General features: G+C 39.6%; 1 protein-coding gene across 3 annotated transcripts in view; it reads left to right on the top strand.

Moving 5' to 3' along the window:
* The window catches only part of si:dkeyp-14d3.1 (transmembrane protein 132C), a 164642-nt gene that overhangs the window by 83412 nt on the left and 56229 nt on the right, over positions 1–25001 (top strand). For all 3 annotated transcript variants that reach the window (XM_065964220.1, XM_020632932.3, XM_020632931.3), the window contains one exon: positions 562–708. In XM_065964220.1, the coding sequence (XP_065820292.1) occupies positions 562–708 (147 nt within the window). The remainder of the gene's footprint in view (positions 1–561; positions 709–25001) is intronic.

Below are 25001 nucleotides of genomic sequence, written 5' to 3'. Positions count from 1 at the left end.
AATGAATCTATTACCGAGGAAGAAGAAAAAGAGTGGCACAATGGGATAGTAACAACCCACTTTTAGAGTAGCCTCATTTTATCAGAATATTGACCATGATTAAAGAACCAAATATCAGAGAGAGAGTGAGCTGTTTCTTGATATTTTGAGTAAAAAAAAAAAGATAAGATGGACAATGATATAGAAACTGCATGTTAAATGTGCAGGTGTTCACTCAGTTTTGATTATTTGATTGGCCTGTGGAATACAAAAACAGCACACGTATTTAAAGCAGTCAATTGTCCTCTTGGGGAACAAAACCAATGTGATCAAAACAAAGAAAACAGCTGCGACATCTTTTGAAGACAAGACAGTGCAGTGCACCATCTGGATAATGTACTGCTTGACAAAATTACACACAGGAAAAAAAAAATAGAAAAGAAAAAAATCATTGTCTGTGTGGTGGCAGCTGCTCTGCATGGATCAGCTGGACGCATCCAATGTCACACTGAAATGAGGATCTTCTTTGAATCCTTCAGCCTTAACGTTCATTTACAAACATGACTTTTCTTTTCTCCACAGAGTCAAGTTGAAAGAAGGAGTGACCTTTCTCGGGGCCCGTCCCAGCAACCCCACTCAGTGGATTGTTAGTCAGGACGTGAGGAGTGAAGGCCATCGGGTGGTGACTCTGCACTGCCGCAGGAAGGAGTCCGGTTACGACCAGCAAAGGTCAGCTGATAATAAATTACTTCACTTTGAAGTTGAACCTTTTTTTTTTTCACAATTCATTGGCGAGAAACTATGTTTGGAAAATCATTTTAATTTCCACAGTGTTCCCTTTTTTTAGGGGGTTAATGACTGCTCCCCCCTTCCCCTGTTTGAGCAAAATTATTGAAGTTGAACTTACAGGATTTTATTTTTTTGGATCATTTGGGGGCAAACGAAAAAGCTTTTAACCCATACTTAAGTGTCCAATAAACATGCTCTGCCCTTCATCACCTCAAACTTTAAGGCAGGGTTGGTAATTTTTTCCAGATACACTTTTTTTTTAATCCGTCATCTGTAGCAGTTGTAAGCATGTAAAAACTTCGACCAATGTCTGCCATGAGGTCCCAATCTGATGAACCAATCATGCCTCCCTGTCTCCCTGCTCGTTCTCTACCCCATGCATGCAGGGGTGGAGCAGCGATTTTTAAAGTGTGGGTGTTGTGATGCTAGCATATTACCACCCTCTAGCAAATCAACACATTCTGCTTCAATTAATGTCCAATAACTAATGTTAGCCGACACATCATACAACAAGACAAAGTTACAGAAGATTATAAATATACACTAACTTTATGAACATCCATTGTGAGTAACCCAGTTAGCTCTAAAAACAAGATTCAAAACTGCTCTTTGTTATGCTTTTATTTTGCTTTTCTTATTGCCTTATGCCTCAGTCTCTTTATTTCCGGTCTTTAAATATAATGTGCTTTTATTTTGAAAAACTGCAAAAGGGACTTCCGCTACATCGTAAAGTTACGAGAGTAAATAAATACAGCTAAAATAACAACCAAGAGGAGAAAATGTTACACTTACGTTTTTTTGTGAGGTGGATTTATCTTAAAAACATCTGTTTGGGTGACTGACTCTTTCAGAAGGATGCTACATGTAGCATGTATCCATTTGTTAGCTCTGAGCTCTGACTCAGTGATGAGTGACAGGAGGATTCCTGCTAAATGCACGTAACTTTACCGTGCTTCAACTGTAACCGAACAGCTACGATTGGCTTAATTGTCACTTAACAAATCTTACTTGACCAATAGGTTTTCATCAATGACTCTGGTAAAAAGTGTGGGGGATGAAATCACGTTTCAGTGAAAGTGTGGGTGTCGCAACCCCCACAACACCCACGGGTGAGACGGGCCTGCATGCATGCACGAGCCCTCACTCAAAGCATGAGCTGAGCTCCGCTTCTGGACCAATGGCGCTTGTGCATGTAAGTTAGGGGCTTGGCTTTTCAGGGAGCACAGAGCGGAGGGGGTGGGTGCAGACGAAGCACTGAGGGAATGCTTCTTTCAAAATCATGCTAGTTTTTTTGAAAATTGCCAACCCTGCCTTTAATTTGCACATAATACTTTTTCTGTCAGCCTTTTAGCTTTGTTTTGGTCTCCAACAACTCTTTGGCTGAATGATGAGGTTTTTCCGCTGCTTAACGAGCCGCTATGTTCTCCTGCAAGTTAAATGTTAATTCGGCTGGCTGGCTGGATGACTGGATGGATCCCAAACATGGAAATTGTGGACAATCCGGCTAATTGTCTGCCTGCAATTATGGTGCATGGTGAGAAGCATAAAATTGGTTTAGCAGAGCTACCTGCTGCTTCTACAAATAGAAGTTTAGTGAGAGTGGTGAGAGGTAATCGAATAACATTGAAGTTTAGGAAAGGAAAGCGAGCTGGAAGATGCTCAAATTAACAAAGAGCTGACAATTCAACTACAGAGAGAGAGGAGTTAAGAGAGGGGACTAGAGACATACAGAGGGCCTTCATTCTTGTGACCTCTTTGTCATTTCATAAAATCATTATTCCAACTGTAAAATCAGCATATTCTGGCTTAATTTTATGTGGCTTTTCTACCAATCTTTTCTTGGTTTCTTGTTATTTTAGATCTCTCACAGACTCTTTTCTTCACATTATGATGGAACAGATGAAGTAGCCTGATTTTATCTATTTTTTGAATTGGTTTCTACAATTTCCTAAAATAAATATATTTTCAAACTAGATTTGTTGAGAGGCAGATACCGATTTTGGAAATGCCTTCGAGGCCGGTCTTGGAGAAATGCCAGTCGGCCAATGAAACAGTAGCAAGTTGTCCATAGTTACAGTGAGAGAGCATGTTTGAAAGAGCATGGTTTATGGCTTCAGTTTCCAGGGTGCTGCCACACAGGGTTAGAAGTATACAGCTGTTTACTAATGATAGACACATCATTTTGTATGTGTTGGAATCATCTTTGTACTCTGTATTGAAAAGTACAGGACTTTAGGAATTTGAATATTGAGAGGGAAATGATGTTATCAGAACATCGCTATGGAACATAAGCAGGAATTACTTTATAGCTGCTATACATTCTTATCTTTGCACTTTGGTGATACAAAACCATTGAGTTATCACCATCATTTACACTGTAGTGGTTCAATGTCATAAAAGAGCTTTACAGTCCTTTACGTTACCAGTTTTTTTAGAGAGAGCTGCAACTGATTGTTACCATTTCACATGAGATATAGAGGCAGTGAAACGAACAGTGTGAGTGGTTATCTAAGTGATGTTCCCTCTGCTGAAATGATGCACTTGACTTGACATGAAGGCCATTGGATATATCTGTTGAAACCACTGTGGGTAGGGGGAAGTTAATAGCATATTGGATATCCTCTCTCTCTCTCATCCTCCCGCTCCGCTCCTCCCTGGCTTTTATTTGCATACTTATGTTCTCCTCTGCCACAGCCTCTGAGTTGTTTTGGTCATTTCCTATCTGTATTCACGTCCTTAAACTAATCTGGCAGATAGGGGAGTGATTGCCAGCACTCTGGGGAAAAAAAGGTTGCTGTGTTAATTAAGTGCTGATTGAAGGCCTTTGTGTGTTTTAATGGTTTTTTTTTCCTTCTCCGGGCAGGAAGGAGTTTTAATGGATCTAACTTTCTAGTGACAGGTGTAATTTTATGGATTAGAGGCAGATTTGGGGGTTGGGGAAAACTCCACTTATTTGCTCTTTAGCTTTCTCGTTCCACTTAGTAAACTCTCAAACCACACCCATAAGAAAACAGGACACTTGACATTTGGGTTGTAACTTTATAATCAAAGTTGTGCTGGGGTTATTTAATTGAATAGCAGTCCCTGAAACATGTGTAATGTGGATTTGTTGGTTCAGTGATTACCTGAGAAATGCTGCTAGGATCACCACAAGGAATGATAATGATGTAAGATCTACAGTGCATAAAATAATGAAAAGGACCTGCAAGCCAAAGCAGCTTAATAAACGCGTCAAACAGTAATGTGTGATTTGATTCTGCAGAGTTAAATTCAGAACAGCAGCTCAGTTCAGTTCCTGATGTGTCGGTTGATAGTGGTTACACTCAGATCTCGTCGGCATATTTCTTACAGTTAAAAACACACAGAAACTTTTTTTGACTTTTTGAGCAGTAAGTTCAAACACGAGCTGCCCCAGGAACTCAGAGTCGCCTCCGCACTCATACTTCTTTTCAGACTTTCCACTCACTTGTAAAACACGTTTTGACAGCTGCGCCGTATAAATAGAAAGGTTTTTACTGCCTCCCAAAGTATTGTTGATTATCATTCTGTATGCACTATCGCTTATTTTCATTGACTTTACATAATGGCCACAACATTTGTAGTAAGTGATGATGTCTCATTGACACTTTAAAGCAGAAGTTCTCAACTGGTCTAGCGTTAGGACCCACCACCAACTCCAAATTTATTACATTAATTAACCAATAAGATTGATTTAATACAAAACATTCAGTTTGGACCTCAGACTGTACAAAACAGAATAAAGTCACTGAAAAAAAACAAACATGTTAAAACATTTTCTTTCCAGGCACAACTTTGCGACCCACTGTCAAACAGCTCCTTGACCTACTTTTGGGTCCTGACCCACCAGTTGAGAACCACTGCTTTAAAGCGCATTAAAAACTCAAACTGTAATCCCAAAGAGATTCTTGTTTCCAGATAATTTCTAAATTATTTAGAGCACATACCACAGTTCTTTTTTGGTTTTAACTTAACTGCTGCCCATCTTGTTCTTCTGATGGGAGCAGTTTCTCTGGAGCTGAAAATATAGCAAACATGATGTTTAAAACTGTATCACATGGAATAACACTTAGGCTAATTTGAAATTCTCTAAAGCCTACTTGGCAACCTGAATATGCAGGAAGCTGGCCTGTAGTTCGTCCAAGTTTGATTCTTGCCCTTTAACACTTCTTTTCCTATGGCTGTAATAAACCCTGAGCACTTGAACAACATACAACATACAAATAAGCTTTCAGCAAACTGCAACAACACTTGGCAGCTAGCTCCTCCTTCCTCCTCTGGAGCCATCCTCACTTTTATTTCAAGTTTTTTTTTTCTCTCACAGCCCACACTTAAACACACATGCTCAGTTAAAGTTGTAAAATCATGTTTTATTGATTTTTCTAAGTGAGGGAGCCAGAGACCAGAGTGAACATATTTAGTCTAATCCCTGCTGTTTGGGCCATGAACGACAGACCGCTCCTTAATCCCTTGAGCTGTCAAAGTCACTTCACAGAGACGACCAAAGACGCCCTGTGATGGCTACACAATACACAATGCTCCCATTTTTCTTTCGTCTCATCCTCCCCTCTCCCAGTCATTTCAATGAGTCTCTTTAAGAAGGGATTAGACGTAGCTATCTCATCTGTTGAGCCCTCATTCAGCCCGCTTTCTTCTTTTCTGCTGCCTCGTACACTAAAGACGGATGATGAGGAGGGTGAAAGCTGTAGGTCACACAAATGTGGATCCTGTTAGCATCTTCATTTTTTACAGGATACAAGTAACATAGTAACATGGTCGCTTCAGTAACATCCAGATGTTACTTTCACCCTTTAGTTCATCTTCCTGAAAATACACATTTTGAAAGTCAGGCATATTTCAGATTTTGGAAGATTTTTACATCCCTGAAAAGAAAAGATGTTAAAAAACATACAAATTGAAAGTGACACCGCCAAACTCAAATGTAAGTGAGAAGAAACTTAAATCAAGCAAATATTCCTTTTGTTGAACCAGATATTTCTACTAATCTGGCAGCCTTAATGTTTAGGCATTTCATTTATTTCAAGGACTTTTTTCTTTAATTACCTTAAGTTTACTTTGTACCCAGCGTCTAGTCAAATATACCATTACACTTAATATGAATCACATTCACCAGACACGTACAGATAAACATGTTGGCCATGAGACCTTTATCGCTTCATTTTACTGAGCACTTTGAGCTTAAAACACGAAACACAATAAATATAGATGTGTCTTATAAACACTGTCAAGTACAAAACCGCTCTGTCAAAGTCACACATTTACTTATGTCAAGCATTTCATCCTTTCTAAAACAAAGAGGAGCAGAAGGATCTTTTGTCAGTCATACATTTGAACTATCGCAGAATAATCTTCAGCCCTAAGATGGTAATTTTCTTGTACATCCGTTTGGCAAAAACATATTTGGCAGTAATTCATTATTTCTTTTAATCTGCACAATACGCTGTTTTCCCAGTGAGTGCAGCCTTATTTCAAGGCAGTTGTAGCATTGAGGGCTAAATTTAGGCACACTTTTCTACCTACTGAGGAAATCATTTTTAATTTATTTTTTCATATTGCACAAATATACTTGTTTCTAATCTGGCTGCCCTACTTTTAAAAATTCTGCTTTCTGAATATATAGTTTCACTTGTTTAAAAAAAATGGTGGCATGGGACATTTTTTCGTTCAGCTTGTGGGTTATATTGCACATTTTAATTCATAGTTCCCCTTTGTTAAGCCTCCCTCTTGTTTGTGAGAGGAGCTGACTTCATGCACACTTAATAATGCACACATAATGTAGATTTGTAATCTACACATCATTTTTACTACTGCAGAAAAATCAAACTCAATCTTTGATATCGAACATTTGCCCTTACCATTTCCCAGCTGTTTATACCCACCAGAGACCCAAAGCATGCAAGGAAACCGGTTGCTTTAATGGCAACATGGAAAGCAGAAGGAAGACTGAAACTTAATCAAAGTGGGTCTTTTAAAAGGGTGAATTCAGATTGTGAGCGACTGGCATTTTGAGTCAAATTTCCACATGACTGACCGAGTGTTGCGATGAAAAATGCAGTAAAATAAGACCTATGAAACTTTAGAAGCACTCTGATTTTACTATAGACTTCTTCAAATTGATAGTTATACTATAGTCATTAAAGCTTCTGCATGACTTATTAGCTGGTTAGGAAACAGACTGAAATTGATTCTCATGCTTATATGACCTACAATAGCACATGAGACCATACAATTAATGCCCAAAACTGCTGCAGTGGGGCAGCAGAAACAGCCATTATTTACATTTATATTATAATTTCACAGTTACATAACAGCAGGATGATGTAAAAAGAAACATATAGGCCTACATGTATAGGCCAAGGTTGTCATCTATTCTAGACACGCACGCACGCACGCACGCACGCACGCACGCACGCACGCACGCACGCACGCACACACTTGGACGGAGCTTAAATAAGCCGTGGCAAAAATGCATCATTGCCACTGGACCTTGAGATGGACTTAAGTGTCATTGAATAATGTCTGTAAGGCTGCTAATGGAAGCCTGTGTGAATCTTAATGTGTGCCATAATGGAGCTCAGCCCCGCAGTTAGCATGTGTGTTACTGATGGGTCAGGTGCACTCGGTGTGCAGGTTCACTCACTCACTTGAAGCTGAGCACCCAGGCCAGCTGAGCAGCTCCTTTCTTCTCATTCACAGCTGATGCTCCAACCATGCTGATTCACTCTGAGTACACATCTAAGAAAAGGAAAAATCTGACATCACCATTTTAGACTTGCCAACTCTTTCTCCTCGCTTTCATACAACCTTTCTAGTTGACATATACTTTGCTTTACAGAGAACCATAATTTACACTTTTGTCATCACACACAAAAATCTCATTTCTGAAAGAAGAATGTCTTATTTTGAATCTGTTTCCCTGCCCTGTAGACGTTCCTATGGTAATTCAAACCACAACACTTCCCTTCATGGCAGCATCGCATTTAATAAAAGCATTACTGAGGTGACAGTGTTTCATCAAGAAGTGCTACCGTGTTAAGACAGGTTAGCTTTTGACTGAAAATAACAGAACTGAAGTCCCCCTAAAGAAGGAGGCAGCATCAAACGGCTGATGCCAGTTCCTTTAAAAGTTACAGAATACATCTATTGATATTAACAAATGAACACCTTTTCCAGATTTTATCGTGAGATGTTTTAAATACAGGCCAGAACTGCTATGTATGTCATGCGGTTTCACAGAACCTTAGAGTAAAAGTCTTTTTATTCCTAAATGGAGACAGAAATTATCCATCATGATCAAACCAGAAGTGTGAGTTAATTTTGTCACTGGAAAGTATGAATATTAAGTTGATATAGTGTTTATGTGTTTTTGCATATAATCAGCTACAATATGCACAGTGTGCAGTAAAGAATTGCAAGGGTTTTTTTCTCAACCATTGTTAAATCATAGACATTGCTTCTTCAGTGTGTGATTTTACAAGTTGCAAACCTTAGCTTCGCCTCTTCCTTTGTTATACACGTAGATGCCATCTTGGAGAGAGGAAGCTGCGGCTCTTGATGAGTGTAAGTCTACCACGTCGGGACGTCTATCAACAATCCAAATATATTAATAACCCGCTGAAATGTGATCTTAAGGCGGATTGTTGTTGTTTTTTTACAAACATTATTTATGTTATTATGATTCAGGATACTTGCTCATTATTTGTTATATTGTTCTTTATTGTAAAGAATAACATCAAAGACAAAGTTTTAAGGATTCCAAAAACTTAAAACACTTAAAATTCAGGTCCTCAGAGATCCTAGATGTAAATTAAAATATTTAGCTATACCAGAGCTAGTAATTAATGCAAATATAACATTCTTTACTTTAAAGGTGCACTTGATTGGGTGGTGAAATTTGAAAGTTGTAGAAGTGAAACAATTCTATCCTATATTTTCTGAACTAAATACTCAAACTGTATTAAGAGAAAAAAAAAAGAGTCCCTGGAACACTGTTTGGAGCTAAAAAGCTACCAAAAGAGTTACGCTTTCACTCTTGTGGGCCCTATCTTCAAACAGTGGTACAGGGACCAAATGTTACTCTGAGGACAGTTTGTGTATAGAGTTATGAACATATACCACAGAATCTGTACCTTTCTCCAACTTTCACATTTCTCCACCAAAACTCTGTAGTGCACCTTTAAGGCAAACACTTAAAATTGTAAAATGGTGAGTAGAGCTCAGTGACAATAAACAAGCCACTGTTATGCTGCCACATTGGCCACAAGTAAAATTTCCGCCGTACTGGAAACAGCCAGGTCAACTGTTAGAGCTCATATTATGAATCCAAAGTGCCTAGAAATAATAACAGCTTAGTCGCAAAGTTATTGGACCAAACAAGCTCACAGAATGTGGCCGATGAGCACTAAAGCATGTAGAGATCACCTATTATATGTTCTCTACACATTTCCAGACTGTGTGAATCTGCATTTGCAATGCACTGTATCCACTGGTGTTGTTGACAGCCTATCGGAACTAGACTGTGCAGCTTTTAAAATGTCACTACATTACTTTCTTTGGGGTGCCGATTACTGCTTCACTTTCAGTCTGATTAGATGAGTTAAGCTGATGCCATGCAAAAGCTACCTGGTGGAATTCAAAAGTGGCCACGTTAAAGTTTGGAGACGGAGGGCCAATGGCTTAGAATTTGGACTATAGGCCCTTCTGCTCCACGCAAGGGTCTTTTTCTCACTATGGGTTATGAGGACTTGTTAGCCAGTTGGGCACTTTGTGTGCTAAAATCTGGTGATGGCCCTTTGCCGTTCCAGTATGGCACAAGTAAGGTCAATGGAGACATGGAAAGAACATTTTGGAACTGGTTGGCCTTTAAAGATCCCTCTTTGTAGGCCTTTAGGGGTAATAAGACATAAGCCAGGTCTTCTTGCACAACCTCACTGTAGAACTTCATAAATGCCGAAGTGGCCACAGATTTCCAAAGACACATACTCACAGAATTTGGCCAATGATGACTCATTCATTCATTCATGACTTCTGAATAAAGTCCATATTTGCATGCTGAAATGTGCAGTTGATTTTTTGAAGGTAGATACCAACATGCCATAAAAAGGCACATTGGTTGTTTTAAAAGAGAGGGCTTTAGAGTATGTTTTGTCCTTGCTCATACAATTGTTGTGAATGTTAAGTAGTAATTTGGTTAAGCCCAGCAGATCATATTACATAAACGCATAATGTCCCCTGTTTCTATCAAGCTATTCATTAGTACTGTATAATATTTGTTATCCGTCCATAGAAACAGTATGTTTGTCCCTTTTATATAGCTAACATGTGAACTTCTTTTTTTTAACAAGCTTACATTAAGAGCGTTGACAGCCTCGGGGCTTCAGTGTGCATTTACTGCCACATATACGTATGCAAATTTTTAGCCTTGCATTATACAGTATTTCGACAGGAACATGACACCCTTTCTCTCACAGGTTCTCAATGGTGCTACAGCACATCAAAAAAATCAAAGGAGTCCTTATGGAAAAGGACAAAGTTGCAATGTGGAGTAGACCTGATATTGGCTGAAGTGCACTTTGGAAGATTGAAAAGTTCACTTTGTCACCATTAAAAGCGATGCCTGTTCAAAACAAAAGCAGTCCTGCCTCCTCAGCATGTCATAAGCCGTAAGTGGAGGCCTCAGTGCCATGTCTGGGCCTTGGCACTTTATTAGGAATGTCTGGGTGCAGATGGATCTCCTGAGAGCCACCACCTCATTAATCGCCCACACCACTTCCAGCAGAGGGACAGCGGGTCATCCACTCAAGAGAGCTAGAGGGGGGGGGGGGGGCATATATATTTAATCACCCAAACTCATCCCAGCCTGTTACACATTGTCTCAATCAAATCTGCAAAAAATTTGAGACGAATGAAAATGAATTCAGCGTACATTACTTTCACTGTAAAGATACATGAGTTTCCTTCTGAAGCAGCCTTGTAAATCTCATCAATGCAAATGACTGAGATCCCAGAGGGAAAGAAATCATAAAGCTATGTAATAACGGGTGAGATTTGGCAGCGACCTCACACTTTATCTCAATTTTAGAGTCTGGAGAACCTTTGAGAACATAATTATTTATAGTTTGTGACATTTACAGCGAAACTGCAATGAAAGAAAAGACACAGGATAGATTTTTCAATCCTGGGGGCCTTGGAAAAAAAAAACGAAACATACTTGTACGTGGATGTTTCATTTTTTCTCTGATGTCTTAGGCTCTCTCAGACATTTGCCTGTGCTCTTTGCTCCAGAGATGTGAAAAAGTCCAGTCACAGTAAAAGAACGACAAGGTTACTTTAAAGGAAAGTGAAGAAAATCCTATTCCAGCATGAGTACAGTACATGTTAAGGTCAATGCTATTTCTGTGATTTCAAACTTCATTCCAGATTAGGTGCTTAACCCTCTTCATTTTTGCATGAAACAAGTTTTTTTTTTTAGGTGCCGCAGCCGTGCGAAGGAACGCTGCACTGTAGGCTTTAAGCTGTTTAATGCTGCATAAATCAAGTCTGAAATGAAATGGCCCAATTACATTAGGGGCAAACAGGAATGTTAACTTGACAGTCTTAATGCTAACAACCTTAATAATGCATTAGCCTTATTTCCACTGGCTTCCATTTACAGTAAATGCTCTCATTGGGGACTCATTGGCAGTATTTACTAATACACAACTGTCTACACTGCTATTTATTTATTTGTTCATCTCTTAATGATATAAATGAGGTGGGATAAATGCCTGTGGGTTAGAGGCCAGAAGTGTCACAGCTTTCACTGAGGTACTTTTTGATAAAGATGGAGTGAACACGGAGGTTGTTATTATGAACAGATGAGAAAGGAACATCTAAATTATATCTAATAGAAAAGAGGTGGTGTGGTTTCCTTTATCAGCAGATGGGTAGCATTTTCTGTGTCTCTGCAGGACAGCCAGCTGATTACTGCAGTCAGCCCAGATTACATCTGACTGTTCAAGCTGCTCCTGCGTTACATTTCCAGAGAAATAATGTCCCAATGTGCGTCAGTGCACTTCTTTCTCTCCAATTCAGTCCAGACGGCATTATCACTAAATTGAGAGGATCTGATCTGTGCTGTTTACATCAACACCAAGTGACCGTGAAGTTTGAAACTTCACACATCACATTAGCTTCACATGCTGACCTAAATAGCTTGTAATATAGGGGACAGTTGGATTATTTATTATCTCAGATTCACTTCATTTACACCATGACCAATGCTGCATAGAAAATGCTTGAAGCTGGCACCATGTGGTAGATAGTTTATGTGCAGCACAGGGACAGATTGAGGTTTGCATGTGTCCCAGAGAGTTCATGTGTTTCAGATTTAGAAAGGTTTATCAGTGAATATCCTGCTCTTAGAGGTTAATCCTCCACAGGATTACATTGGGCCCACCACTGTTGTATTACCACAGATTTTTTTCTCTTGTAACTAACAGTTAAACTGCTTTAAAAAATACTTAATATGCAAAAAATTGAGAGTACTTACTTGCAACAGCTTAAATTTACCGGTAATTGCATATTTCTGCACAATACCAAGCCGTATCATCATGAGTCATACCTACAACAGTTTGTTGCTTACTTTAAGGTAAAATATATTTTATCGACATCCGGCATTAAATGGAACACAGAAAACACCTGACATGTAAATCTGACAAGTTGCAATCACATTTCAATGGATGTATTCAGAGACTGATTTAAAAACAGATACAATGAACTATTTTAGACCTCTCTGTGGACTGCCAATTAAGACTTACCTATGACAATTGTTAGTGTAAAAGCATTGAACACACTGGTTATCAGTATCTCAGTGTCAGTATCAGTCATTAAATAAACCTAGGAGCTTCCACCATTGTCACATCGTTAAAAAAGTACGACTTATTGAGCTTTTTACTGTTTTCTTTGTATTTAGACATGTGTCTTATACTGTATTAGTTTATGATCTAGCTCAAGGGATGTGTATCACTCTGCAGGAACAATGCTCTGGAGACCAGGGCATCAGCAAGAGGTGACTGTTTAGCTACATTTAAGAAAACTTCTCTCAGATCATCTCGTTTCAGTGAGAGCCACAGGAAAGTGGAACTCAATTCCCATCTATTTCAGAGACAAGCGCCAGTATTTGTAATACTAAACTTAAAACATGGCTCAAGGCACACCAATCACGTAATCACTGATTAAAACCTTTGCAAAACGTCTTGAAGTGAATGTAATGTAGTTTGTATTATGTCTGATTTATGTGATATCCTGTTTGTGAAGTTTTGTGTTGTTCTTAACTGTTTCAATATTGTTTTTATTTGTTTGTATTTTCATCTAATGTAGGCTTTTTAGAGCTTCTTGCCCAGGGACCATAGCTGTAATGTATATAGAGTATTTTGTTGTGCATGGTCCCTGTCTATTATAAACTCAAGCAAACAGTAAATTACTCACAGGACAGGCGAAGAATACAAAAGGCAAGAGTCAATTAGTGTAACTTAGTGGAATAAATCATGTGAAGAATACATTATTCTTACAATCAATGACATCAACATACATTGTAAAGTGTTTCTGATTATAGAGTAAGTTTTTGTGAGCAGTGCCTCATTCTTACTGGTGACCAAAAGAGTTTGTTAAATCAGTGAGAAAGGGTGTACCTTCATCACAAGGGCTTTATCTGTATTTATTGAAGCCCCTGGGAGGAGTTTTAAGTTTGTTATGAAACTGGCTGAAATGAATACTGAGACCTTTTCATGTAATATAGAGAAGCAAGGAAGATCACCAGTGACGAGATTCACTGTTTCTATATTGTTATATTAATACTGTATAAACGCAGCCACAGGGTAGTTGCCAGATAAGACGATAAAAATCACACTGTAGACACAGCCTTACTTTTAAGTTTCAATAGAAAATATTCCCAATGAGTGATAGCCTACATTTGTTAATTAAAAAAAAAGAACATACTACTTATTCATGTAAAATCTAGTGTTGTAGTGCTCGAAATCAGTCTTGGTCTCAAGACCTGCCTCTAGACCATTTTTTGAAGGTCTTGGTCTTGTTTTGGAATCAAAAGCATTTTTACCCGGTTCATAATTTGAGTTTTATCCCCCGGTTACGGCTGCAGCCTACAGTCTGTGAGTGAGTGAGTGACACGCACCCTGCACACTGGATGATGATTTTTCTATGATATTTATGGTCTTGGTCTTGTCTCAGTCTCGCCCCGCCTTGGTCTCAGTCTTGACTCAGTCTCGATCCATTAAAGAGCCCATATTATGCCCTTTTTGGGATTCGTATATTTAATCTATGTACCTCCTTTTGTACGTTCACAATAGCTAAAGTCCGAAAAAAGTGTCTGTTTTCATGTACTGCTCCTCCTTGCTCCCTCTACGCTCTGAGTCCATCAGCTACACTCTGTTGAGCCCACACTGCAGAGCCCCACGTGGGCCAAGTCTGCTCTGATTGGTCTGCCGATCTGCTCTGTCGTTATTGGTCAGTTGCTCAGCACGCGTCTCGGAAATTTCAACATGAGCTGCAGGGCTTGCCTCAACGAGCCAATGGGCTTAGATCAGTGATCTCACACTGACAATGACGCCGCACTGACAAATTTTTATCGAGGGGGGCTAGAACCGAGCGTTACATGCAGCTAATGCTACAGCTAACAGGAGGACGTAGGAGAAGCCGCGTTTCCGCGGACTTTGAATTTTTGCACATAGATGTGCCTAAACATGCACAGGACACTTGGAAAACACACTAAAGAGAATATAAAACCAGAAAAAGCATAATATGGGACCTTTAATGTCTCGGTCTTGTCCTGGTCTCGGAGCACTCTGGTCTCGGGTATGTCTTGGTCTCGGTTAGTTTGGTCTTGACTACAACACTAGTAAGATCAGCAAGACATTATAGGTTCCACTTTGTCCTGTGGGGTCGCTGAAATCAATGCAAACCTAAAGTACCTCACAGGAGCTTAGGGAAAATTGTAAATTAGGTAAAATACTGTGGAACATTCTTTGATGCATCTGTAATTCAGAAAAAATGATGTGACAAAAGGAACAGCTGTCTTTTATGGCCAGTCATGTCATTATGTCATAAACGTGCCTGATTAGATACAGTACACTGTCACTCAAATATAAACTTTATGTTGAAAAAAACTACAGTATAAGGCAAACTCAAGAACATGAGCTTTTCATCATTGACGGATCACACAAATGGTGCAAAAAGGAGAATAGTTGCATTTTCCATTTAGAGTTTCTGGTCTGTGGACTTTAAAATAAAGTAGTCAAGTGATGTGGAGGTCCCTCCTTGAATGACATGACATTAAATAATAATAATAATAATAACTTTATTTATATAGCACCTTTTAAAAACACAGGTTTACAAAGTGCTTTGACAAACAGCAAGAACAAAGCAAACTAAACACAGAAAAACATTAACAACAGTAAGAATATAACAGATGCAAAATACCAAAAATAATTAAAAACAATTCAACAGAAAAGAACCCAAAGTGCACGATACACAACCAGACATATATAACCCAACCATCATAAGATCCATCATAAGAACCCAGGAACACAAGAACCCAACAACATGAGCTGAGACCAAGAGGACCAAAGATTTAAAAAGATGTAAGAAACTAAGAGATAAAAGCAAATAAAAAGCAATGAGAAGGTAAGCGCAGTAAAGGAAATAAAAACAAGTGGTTAAAGGATCAAAAAACCCCAAACTATAATATTAATAAAAATAAAAATTAACTATAAATACGAAACATAAATAGACAAAGTAAGTAAGATAAGAAATTACCAAGTTAAAACACAAGAGGAGATTAAGATATGAGCATAAATACGAGATAAGACCATAAATAAAAGACAGTAAGAAGTAGAAGAAGATAAAAATAGTAAAACCAGTAAGAGAAGACATTAAGAAGACGACATCACATAAAAGCAAGTCTGTAAAAGTATGTTTTAAGAAGGGATTTAAAAGAATTGAGGGAGTCTGCGAGTCTTATCTCCTCAGGGAGGTCGTTCCAAAGTCGAGGGGCCCTGACTGAAAAGGCCCGGTCACCTTTAGTTTTAAGTCTCGACTTTGGAACGACCAGGAGGCTCCCACCCGAGGATCTAAGACTGCGGGCTGGCTCATATGGTGTCAGTAACTCTGTTATATAGCTTGGAGCCAGCCCCGTCCGTGCTTTAAAAGTAATGAGTAAAATCTTAAAATCGATTCTAGAACGTACAGGAAGCCAGTGTAATGAAGCTAAAATTGGAGTGATGTGATATCGTCTGTTACAACCAGTAAGAAGCCTAGCTGCTGCATTTTGGACCAGCTGGAGGCGAGACAGTGACTTATTTGTGATTCCGGAAAAGAGGGAGTTACAGTAGTCAAGTCGGGAGAAGATGAGGGCGTGGATGATCTTTTCAAGGTCTCGTTGGGTTAGGATTGTTTTAATTTTGGAGATGGTGCGTAGATGGAAGAAGCTTGATCGGACAACTGTTTTGATATGGGATTCAAAGGTGAGATTGCAATCGAATGTTACTCCTAGATTTCTGGCGGTGGGTTGGACATTGGTGAATAAGGGACCGAGGCTGCTCTTTGAGATATGAGTGGTGTTTGGCGGGTTGAATACTATGATTTCAGATTTAGAATTGTTCAGTTGGAGAAAGTTTTGCGCCATCCAGCAGTTGATATCGCTTAGGCAGTTTCTGACAGCAGCTAGGCTCCTAGGGTCCTCAGGTCTCAAAGGAAGATATATCTGTGTGTCGTCTGCGTAGCAGTGAAAGGAGACATTGTGGCGTTCAATTATTTGGCCAAGAGGCAACATATAAATGGAGAATAAAATGGGACCTAAAACCGAACCTTGCGGTACACCACAGGTAATGTTAGAGGTAGAGGAGGAGTAGTTACCGATGGTGACCGCAAAGGTTCTTTCTAAAAGATAAGAGTAAAACCAGCTAAGTGCAGTATCCTTTAAACCAACCCAATGTCTGAGACATTGGGTTGGCAGTGACTTAGTCCATTCGATCTATGTGAATGTCAGTTTTTTCAAAAATGTTATTTGATCCAATTACAAAAAGGCAGAGTTTTAAAACTCATTACTAAATAACGCCCCGGGTAACAATTCAAGTTTTAGAGACGGACCAGTCGCACTCTGCGTTTTTTAAATCCTCCCTTTGTGACGGATCAGAAGCTTTCGGTTTTGTTTTGAAATGCTTCACTGTGATACAAAGGTAAGCTCAGCACGCACTTATTTCCCATGCTTTCCTTCCATAAATATATGTATGAGTGTGCCCTCTGCAGAAACTTCCTCCTTCTGTTTTCAGAGTAGACTGGCACAGTTTAGACCAGTGGTTAGATCTAAATTGTTGCTCCGCTCTCTGCAGGTAGCACTCACCCAGGGAAGCAAAGTGGTGAGAGATGTAAACATGCAATTGTGTACAGGCGTTGTGACAAACACGTCGGTTGTTTGTCTTCTAATTACATATCTGTGGTATCGGATGAATGAGCACTTTGTGTGGATTGGGTTGCAACAAGGTTTCCGTCATTCAGCACTCCTTTCTGATAAACAACAGAGGAGTGAGAGTAAGCTGCACTTGTCTTTAATTTCGTCATTCACTTTTCTCTGAATATCTTCTTCCCCACAGATTTATTTAACTGTGAATAGGCAAAAGAAACACTGGCCTCAGCTGGCACCAATTAACCTCCGTTTAGCTTGGCCTTCAAGATGATTGGCTTTTATACCAAAGCCTATTCCACTTACAGAAAAACCTGGTCTGGCACCCACGCTGTCTCATTTCTCTAACCTGCACAGGAGAAATATTTAAATGAGCCTATTAAAACAGGCCCTGGGCTGTTGAGAAAGGTGTACTGTAGAAGCAGTATTTGCAGAGAAAAAGAACACACAGAGGGGCTTGAGTGTGCACAAAGGGAGGAGATGTTGAGGAACTCGGCAACATGTAACACAAGTGGGCAGCACTGTTTTCAGTCACAAGAGGATTCAATCAAGCAGAAGACAAACAGAAAAAGCTGCGAGTCACATCCTCTTGTCTGCACTTCAGCACATGTGCGTGCTTACAGTGACAAGCAATCTTTGGCTGTCCTCTGTTATCATTCACAGCCTAACAGGTTTAAAGCCGAGCTCTGTCCGGCTGATAACGCGCAGGGAAAAGTGCAGGGTGAAACAGAAGGCACCCCTCTCCTTACAGCCCGGCACCTGTTTAGCAGGTCTGACCAGCCCTGACATGTAATCAGGCGCTGTGTACACCTCAGTGGGCCTCAGGGGGATCAGAAGCCGGACCCTGCGCGGCCTCAACAACAGCATGGACCAGCATGTTCAGGCTTCCAGATGAGATGCCACACTTGGTTCATGTCACCTCTTCCACATTGAACCTTCACATGTTCACACTCGGTACAGATACAGGACTACACATGTTCCTACGTACAAACACATACACATGTGTGAGAGTGTTACAAGTTTCAACCTCAGGGGATAGTGCCACATCAGAAGCTGTCATTGCCTTTGGAGGACACACTGGAAAGACATCAGCAGAGGGTGCGTAGTTCAAACTAACAACAGCAGAGCAGTTTTGTTTTTGACTGACTTTAAATTATTTCCTGTAATTACTTTGGAAAAGCCTCTGGAAACCAAAATCCTTCTAATTATGATTAAGGCTTTAGGTACTAAAGAGGAAACATCAAAATGGATTCAACATCGTTTTCAATCCAAAACAGAAGAGAAATGTTTTCAGTCAGGTTTCTGTAAACGTTCCTGATTTCTTTTTCAGAATGGATGTGGAGACTCTTCAGTTTGAAATTGCGCACAGAAATCAACAGAAGATTTCAGCAACACCTAAGCAGTTTTCACATATTATTAGCTTCATCGTGCCAATTATTGCCGACGGTGTTTGTCTGTTACCTGCTGTAGGTAGTAGTTTGATGCAGGCATCAATGATCTATTTCATGATAAATCATGGGCTGACTCTGCATAGCCATCGTTTAGCGTTTATTCATAGCTTTGAGAACAAATGGAGGCATCTCAGCTTACATTGCATGTGAATGCTAAATATCAGCAAAGTGCTAGCAAAGCTCCCGAAGACATGTCTAACAGTTTCCTTGCAACAATGTCTTCTAGTTCTGTTTTACGATATTCTAAACCTTGAAGCTAGCTTTAGCTAGCCTTGTTCAAATAGTCTGCTTTGAGAATTTACAGTGATTTTACATTTTTGGATAACGTCACTATAACCTGGTAGCATGGGTTTACTTACTAAAACAGATGTTGCTTTGTAAATAATAGTTTCCCCCTGCAGTAAAGCGTTGTTTCATATTCTTTTAGAGCAATATCCAGATTGACGTTTTGGGCTATATGGGTTTCACACTTTTCAATATTTTTGTGTACAGTGCATCAGTGCTTTTAATCATGTAGACTTGAGGGAGATTTACTCAGTGAAAGCTAATACACAAGTTTTATCTTACTCATTCTAAGCCCCACAAGATGGACTTGATGGATTGTCTAAGTTGAAAAAGTCATGTGGAAACAGGAACATTTTTATAGGAAATTTCAGATGGCAAATTGTCTATGCATAAGAAAATGGATAGGTTTAGCAGAACCAAAATATCTCCAAGGCTGTGCCTACTTGGAGACAGGACAGAATTTCCTAATATATCCAAAAATGACTTTACAGTGAAATAGGCAGGTGTTATCATGGCTGCCTGAGTGATTCTCAGATTATGTCAAAATACATCCTCTCCAGATCTTAAAAAAAAGGATATGAACAAATGTTCATATGTTGTCTAGCATCAACGATGAACACCTGATCATGAGAACTTTAAGAGGTCATGAGACAGCTGCCTTGCTCATTGTTGTGAGGGTCTGTGTAAATGGCTGTACGTGCTTTATTTTTGTATCTTTTGGATAATCTGAATGTGCAAATTTCTCACAGGCCTTTGCATATTTTGGCAATCAAAGTGAATTTACTGTCTGTATACCTTTTTTAGATTATTTGATTGACCTTGTTGCCTTTATTTCACAGTAGTTGGTGCTTCTACCAAATGGGTATCCAATCTGCGACCAGTTTACCTTTTTCTACTTTAAACTATACCAAGCTTAAGCTCATTATTTTTAGATTTTATTCTGATGATTGAAAGGAAGTGCAGATAATGTCTAAACATTCCAAATGATTGCTGTCCGTGTAGTTTAAATGGTGGTTTAGTGGTTGAAATATTCAGCGATTACTTCACTAGCTTCATTTTGTCAAAAACCATATTTCTGATTATCTGTCAGCATAAGACCTTGATGCAAATGTGGCTGTTTGTCACAGCTGATGTGTGTGTCAGTGACTGCAAAAACACAAACACATTGCAGTCATGTTGTGTAAAAGGCTCTCGCTGATATAGTCAGACGTTTCAGACACTTGTCGTTAGTCTATCACTGTGTGAGCTAACCCAACTCTTCCCAGGCCCCGGATCAGCCCACCATCTCTCACAGGCAGTAAGTCAGCGAGCAGCATTGAATCACTCTGATGAATATGTAAATGGGTGCCATTAAAGCCCTCTTTCTTTAATTAGTCTTTAGATTTCATGACTGAGTGCTTCCAATTATGGATCAATGTCTCATTTCTGCACACAGACCTCTGGGTATGTGGAGGCATTTTTTCCCCCCCGTTACAAAATGCTTTATAATTTCTCCTCCGCCAAAGAAGCCGCTCACATCATGCTCTGTAACTGCTGATCAATGAGAAATTCTGCTGCTGTAAGCCTACTGATACGTGGATTATGTGCACTGGCACCAATTTTTTTCATATAAAAATGTGATCAGATTTGAACAAATACCCAGTTTGATTTATGGAAAAGGCCTGCGTGTATTTGTTGTGTTGATGTGTGGATGCAAGGGGGATGCAGTTTGTCAAGGAATAAAGGGCTGATGTCTGTGTAATTGCCTTGGTAGTTATTTAGCACTGAGCTCATTAAGTGGTGGCTAAATTCTGCTTAATACCTAATGCACTTCTGACTGGGAGTTGGGTTTACACTGGGAGGAGTTGCTGATATCAGCACTTTGAGACTGTAAAATGCTGCTCATGTGTTTTAAAAACAGCCATTAGGGTGCATGGTTTCAGTTCTTAGAGTCTGTGATAGCAGCTCAAGGGTTTTATGCTTCCAAAATGTTAACTAATCTTACTTTTAATGGGCTTTTGACTGTCAATGTTTCTCAATGACGTGCTAATGCTCATGTACACAGGGATTTCTAAGCATTTAAAAACCTTGTTACATTCTGTCTTCAACTTGATTTCTGATGCAAATTAATTGGACAACCTGAGAGTAAATTTAGAATCTGGATGCGTAATGCAAAAACAATTATTTACTCCCCACAGTGTATGTATATTTCCATGTACTAATAATAAAATGCTCAATTGATATGGCTCAAATACGCTTTTAAGATTCTGTTGTGAAATGATTTTGTTTTTGTTTTTACATCATCCGGGGGAGATGCAAATTGACCATGTGTGATTACTGGTAGCCTTTCCCTTGCTAATGCACTCAATTTCTATTGTTCAATACAACACTGAATCACCGATTTGCATAACCAGTGATAAATTCAGCGAGAAATAAAGAAGTCTTGGAAAGAGAATTTGTGTGAAATATCACATTTGGAATCCAGTGTTAATAGCAGGTGTACACAAAAACGGTGAACAACAAAGGGAACACTGATTTCTTAATATGAAAATAAAGCAAGTGTGTAGGTGTGTCAAGTACATTTAATGTGAGGGTCCAATAGACTCTCTTAAGGACCTGTTGGTAAGTAGTTGTGCAGGAGCTGACTATAACGTCTGTCTGTGATCTATGGGACAATGCATTAAGACTGAGCTACACAGCAATCATGCCCACACTGTAATTATCACAAACAAAACGCTTGTTTATGTGCACCAGCAGGAGTGTGACTTATTTACATAAGTGTGCGCATGTGAACGCGCACTTATTTAAGTGTGAACTAGAGCTATGTGTATATTTGGTGCAAATTAGTTCAAAAGAGTGTGTGCTCTATGTTTGCCTGCAAGCAACAACTTTGTGAGTACTTTCAGTCTGTTGTGAGACGATAACTTTCATTGAGCTCCGTGCACTACTTTTTCATAAGATGCTGGCGTAGATCTCTGCAGAATATAACAACTGGGTCTTCATACCACTGACCCTTGTGTGCATAACACTTGCTGTAACATTGAGCTGGTCCTCTTCCTGATTCTTCCTCCCAGCTTTGTGTCTCACCGGAGAGGCTTAACCTTGCGCTTCCTTACAGGTTTAAGTTGCAATAGAGCTTGAGTGATCTCGTATCTGGGCCCCTTTTGGTCAACGAATCTTGAGTGTTCTCCAGGTTTTGTTGCCATGCCAACTGTGGCAGTGGCTGAAAGGAGGGGCCCTGGTTCTGTGGATCTTTAAGGACCTTTTCCCAAGACAAGGAGTTGCTAGTGTCACAGCACCTGCAGGTGCAAGGGCAGGCCAAGACGGACAGATGATGTCACCCGCAGATCAAGCAAGGGAAGCCTGTAGGGGGGGGGGGGGGGGGGGCAGGGGGGGGATCAGCACTGCAGAAACACTTACATCAGCGCCCCAGGGCTCAGTGTCTGCTGCCCCCTAGTGTGTGTGTGGATGAGTTATCAGTTATGCCTGTTACCCAGCCTGAGATTAGAGCTCTGATGTGGGGAAAATTGAGTGTAACTGCTGGGACAAGTAGCAATTTATTATATTGCAATTTGCTTTTTAGATAGCTTTAGCAGTGAATGAGACAGATATAGAGCTCAGCTGACTGGGAAGTGATGTCTGCTGCACGGAGGTCTGAGGTCAGCAGTGATGATGGTTGCCATCATTAGGGATCCATTACAGCACGGAGTCTACTCCAGCTGATGGACTCTAACGATGCTGCTCTGCAGAAAAAGCATTTAGTTTTGATTAGACAATTGTTGGCGTGGTGCATTTCATTAACTCCAAGATGAGATTTTGTTGTGTGGGAATTGAATATGCCACTGTTGGAGCCCCGGCTAACAGACTGTGCTCATGTTTCCCCACAAGACGATCGGGAACAAGTTGAGAAACAAATGTAATAACGGAAAAATCCCCTCCTGACACTCCTACCTCTACCTCTACCATGCCAACAAAACATTTATATTAAAGTGACAGGTAAATGATTTGGTTTCAACGCCACATATGGTCCCTATTTATTTATACAGGAAGACTGAATTCTTCCTTCTTCATTTAATCCAGTATGTGGCATTTTGTAAGACTTAGGGGAGGGAAGGGAGCAGCCAGTGTGTGGGAGTTGAATATTTTAGACTATGAATGCTGCAGAACACTGTTAAAGCTAATCGGAAATGTGATCCCTTTATTGGGTGCACACAAACCAGAAGCCCTCAGTTTCCCCTCACGGTTCATTATAATCGTATAATTAATAGAACGGAGCCCTTTTTCTCTGTGTGCACGTTAGAAAGGGGTAAAGAATAAATGATTAAATTAAAAAGAATCTGATGCTTATTAAAGTGGGTTTTAATTCAGGCTCTGTAGATTATTTGAAATGTAACAGTCTGATCTTTTTTTTTTTTCATGGACTCGTGAGAATAAGATAAATGGAAAATTAAATTTGCAGAACCTGTTTCCTGCCTTTTGGGAAGAACAAAGCCGCAGCGGTGCAGAACACCTTTATGAAAGTGGAAGTGTCTTAGTGCATTACACGATGAGTTCTATTCTTTTTTTCATTACCTTTAAGCTGAAATTGGATAGCTGACAGCAGAGACATGACAGGAAATTATTGGCGAGAGACAGTGGAACAAATGAAACAAGGTGCGCGGACCGGATGTGGACTGGGAACATTGGGTTTTGTGGTCAGCAACTTAATGTGCAATCAATCATGGTGCAACCTTGTTTTTTTCTTTTCTTTTTTTTTAAGTTTCAGTGTCTTTTTTGATAATTTTTTAGAAAAAAAATAGAAAATAAAAGCATTAGATTTTGTTAATGGGGTTTTTCATGATAAGCGGTGGCAGATTTAGATTTATGTCATTAAACACAACACAAAGGCCGGCGCAAACCAAAAGATTAATCATACTCAAACAGTGTTGGGTAACTTGGTACATTACAAGATTACTGCAATTAAAAAGGAACCTGTTACCCACTGAGAAAAGGAACACATTAGAGTACTCTTGTGTTAACAAATATTAAAGCCCCTTTGCGGCTCATGTCTTTTAATTGGTTTAGACAGCACGTAGCCGACTCTATGTTTGTCTCTGAATGCATCATCTCTACCATCATTGCACGGCCTCTCGTACAGTCTGTAATCTGTAACTCTGCAGCCCAATAACAGGAACGGCAGATGCAATATAACATATAACAAAAGTCAAAGTAATGGCAATATTTTCCACAAAGTAAAAGCTGTCTTCTCCGCCACCTTACTTGCTGAATTAGCTAGCTACAAATGCGTGCTGACAAATCTGAAGGCTGACCTTCTGCTCATGCACAGCTACCTGCCCAGAGGTAGAGGAGCAGAAACTGCAGATGCTTCAGGGATTTCTTTTCTTTTCTTTTGAGGTGACAAAAGCAAGAGGAAAATGTAGCATTTTTTTCAGTAATGAATTACTGTTGTGAAAAAGTAACTTAACAGACACTTAATGTGCGGAACCAACGCATTGTTATACTCTAACTTGTTTCTTTTTTTAATGCGTTACCCCAACACTGTACTCAAATCAGCAGAAAAAACTGCTCATGTAAGTGTTAACTATAATTGGATTAATGTGTAGAGTAGAATTGAATGTGTAGAACAACTGTAAAGCTGTTAACTAGTATGTAGCAGTATAGAGCAGCAGTAGATAAAAGTGAAACTCCAACAATTTAAATGGTCCAGTATCTGCATGAATGCACATGGCTCTTTTACACCACCATACATGAATGGGAGTATAACTACACAGATAAAAATAGTTCTATAAAGTGTTTCACTCCAGAGGGAGGTGTGAGGAATCTGGTTAATAACCTTGATGTCACATGAGGAAAATGTAAAATACTCTGAAGGTATGGAGTTAAAGGCTACGTTATGTAATATCAAACCCAAATCATGGGCTGTAATTAAAATGGCTTTCTGGCTTAGGAATGATTCTAACTAAGATAAATGATGCTTCATGTCTTAGTGGCAGTCAAACGTTGATCAAATTCTCTCTATGCTG

This window comes from Labrus bergylta, chromosome 2 (assembly GCF_963930695.1).
Source record: "Labrus bergylta chromosome 2, fLabBer1.1, whole genome shotgun sequence".
NCBI classification, from domain to species: Eukaryota; Metazoa; Chordata; class Actinopteri; order Labriformes; family Labridae; genus Labrus; species Labrus bergylta.
Note: the sequence above shows the minus strand (reverse complement) of the source record. Positions and strands in the feature narration are given on the sequence as shown.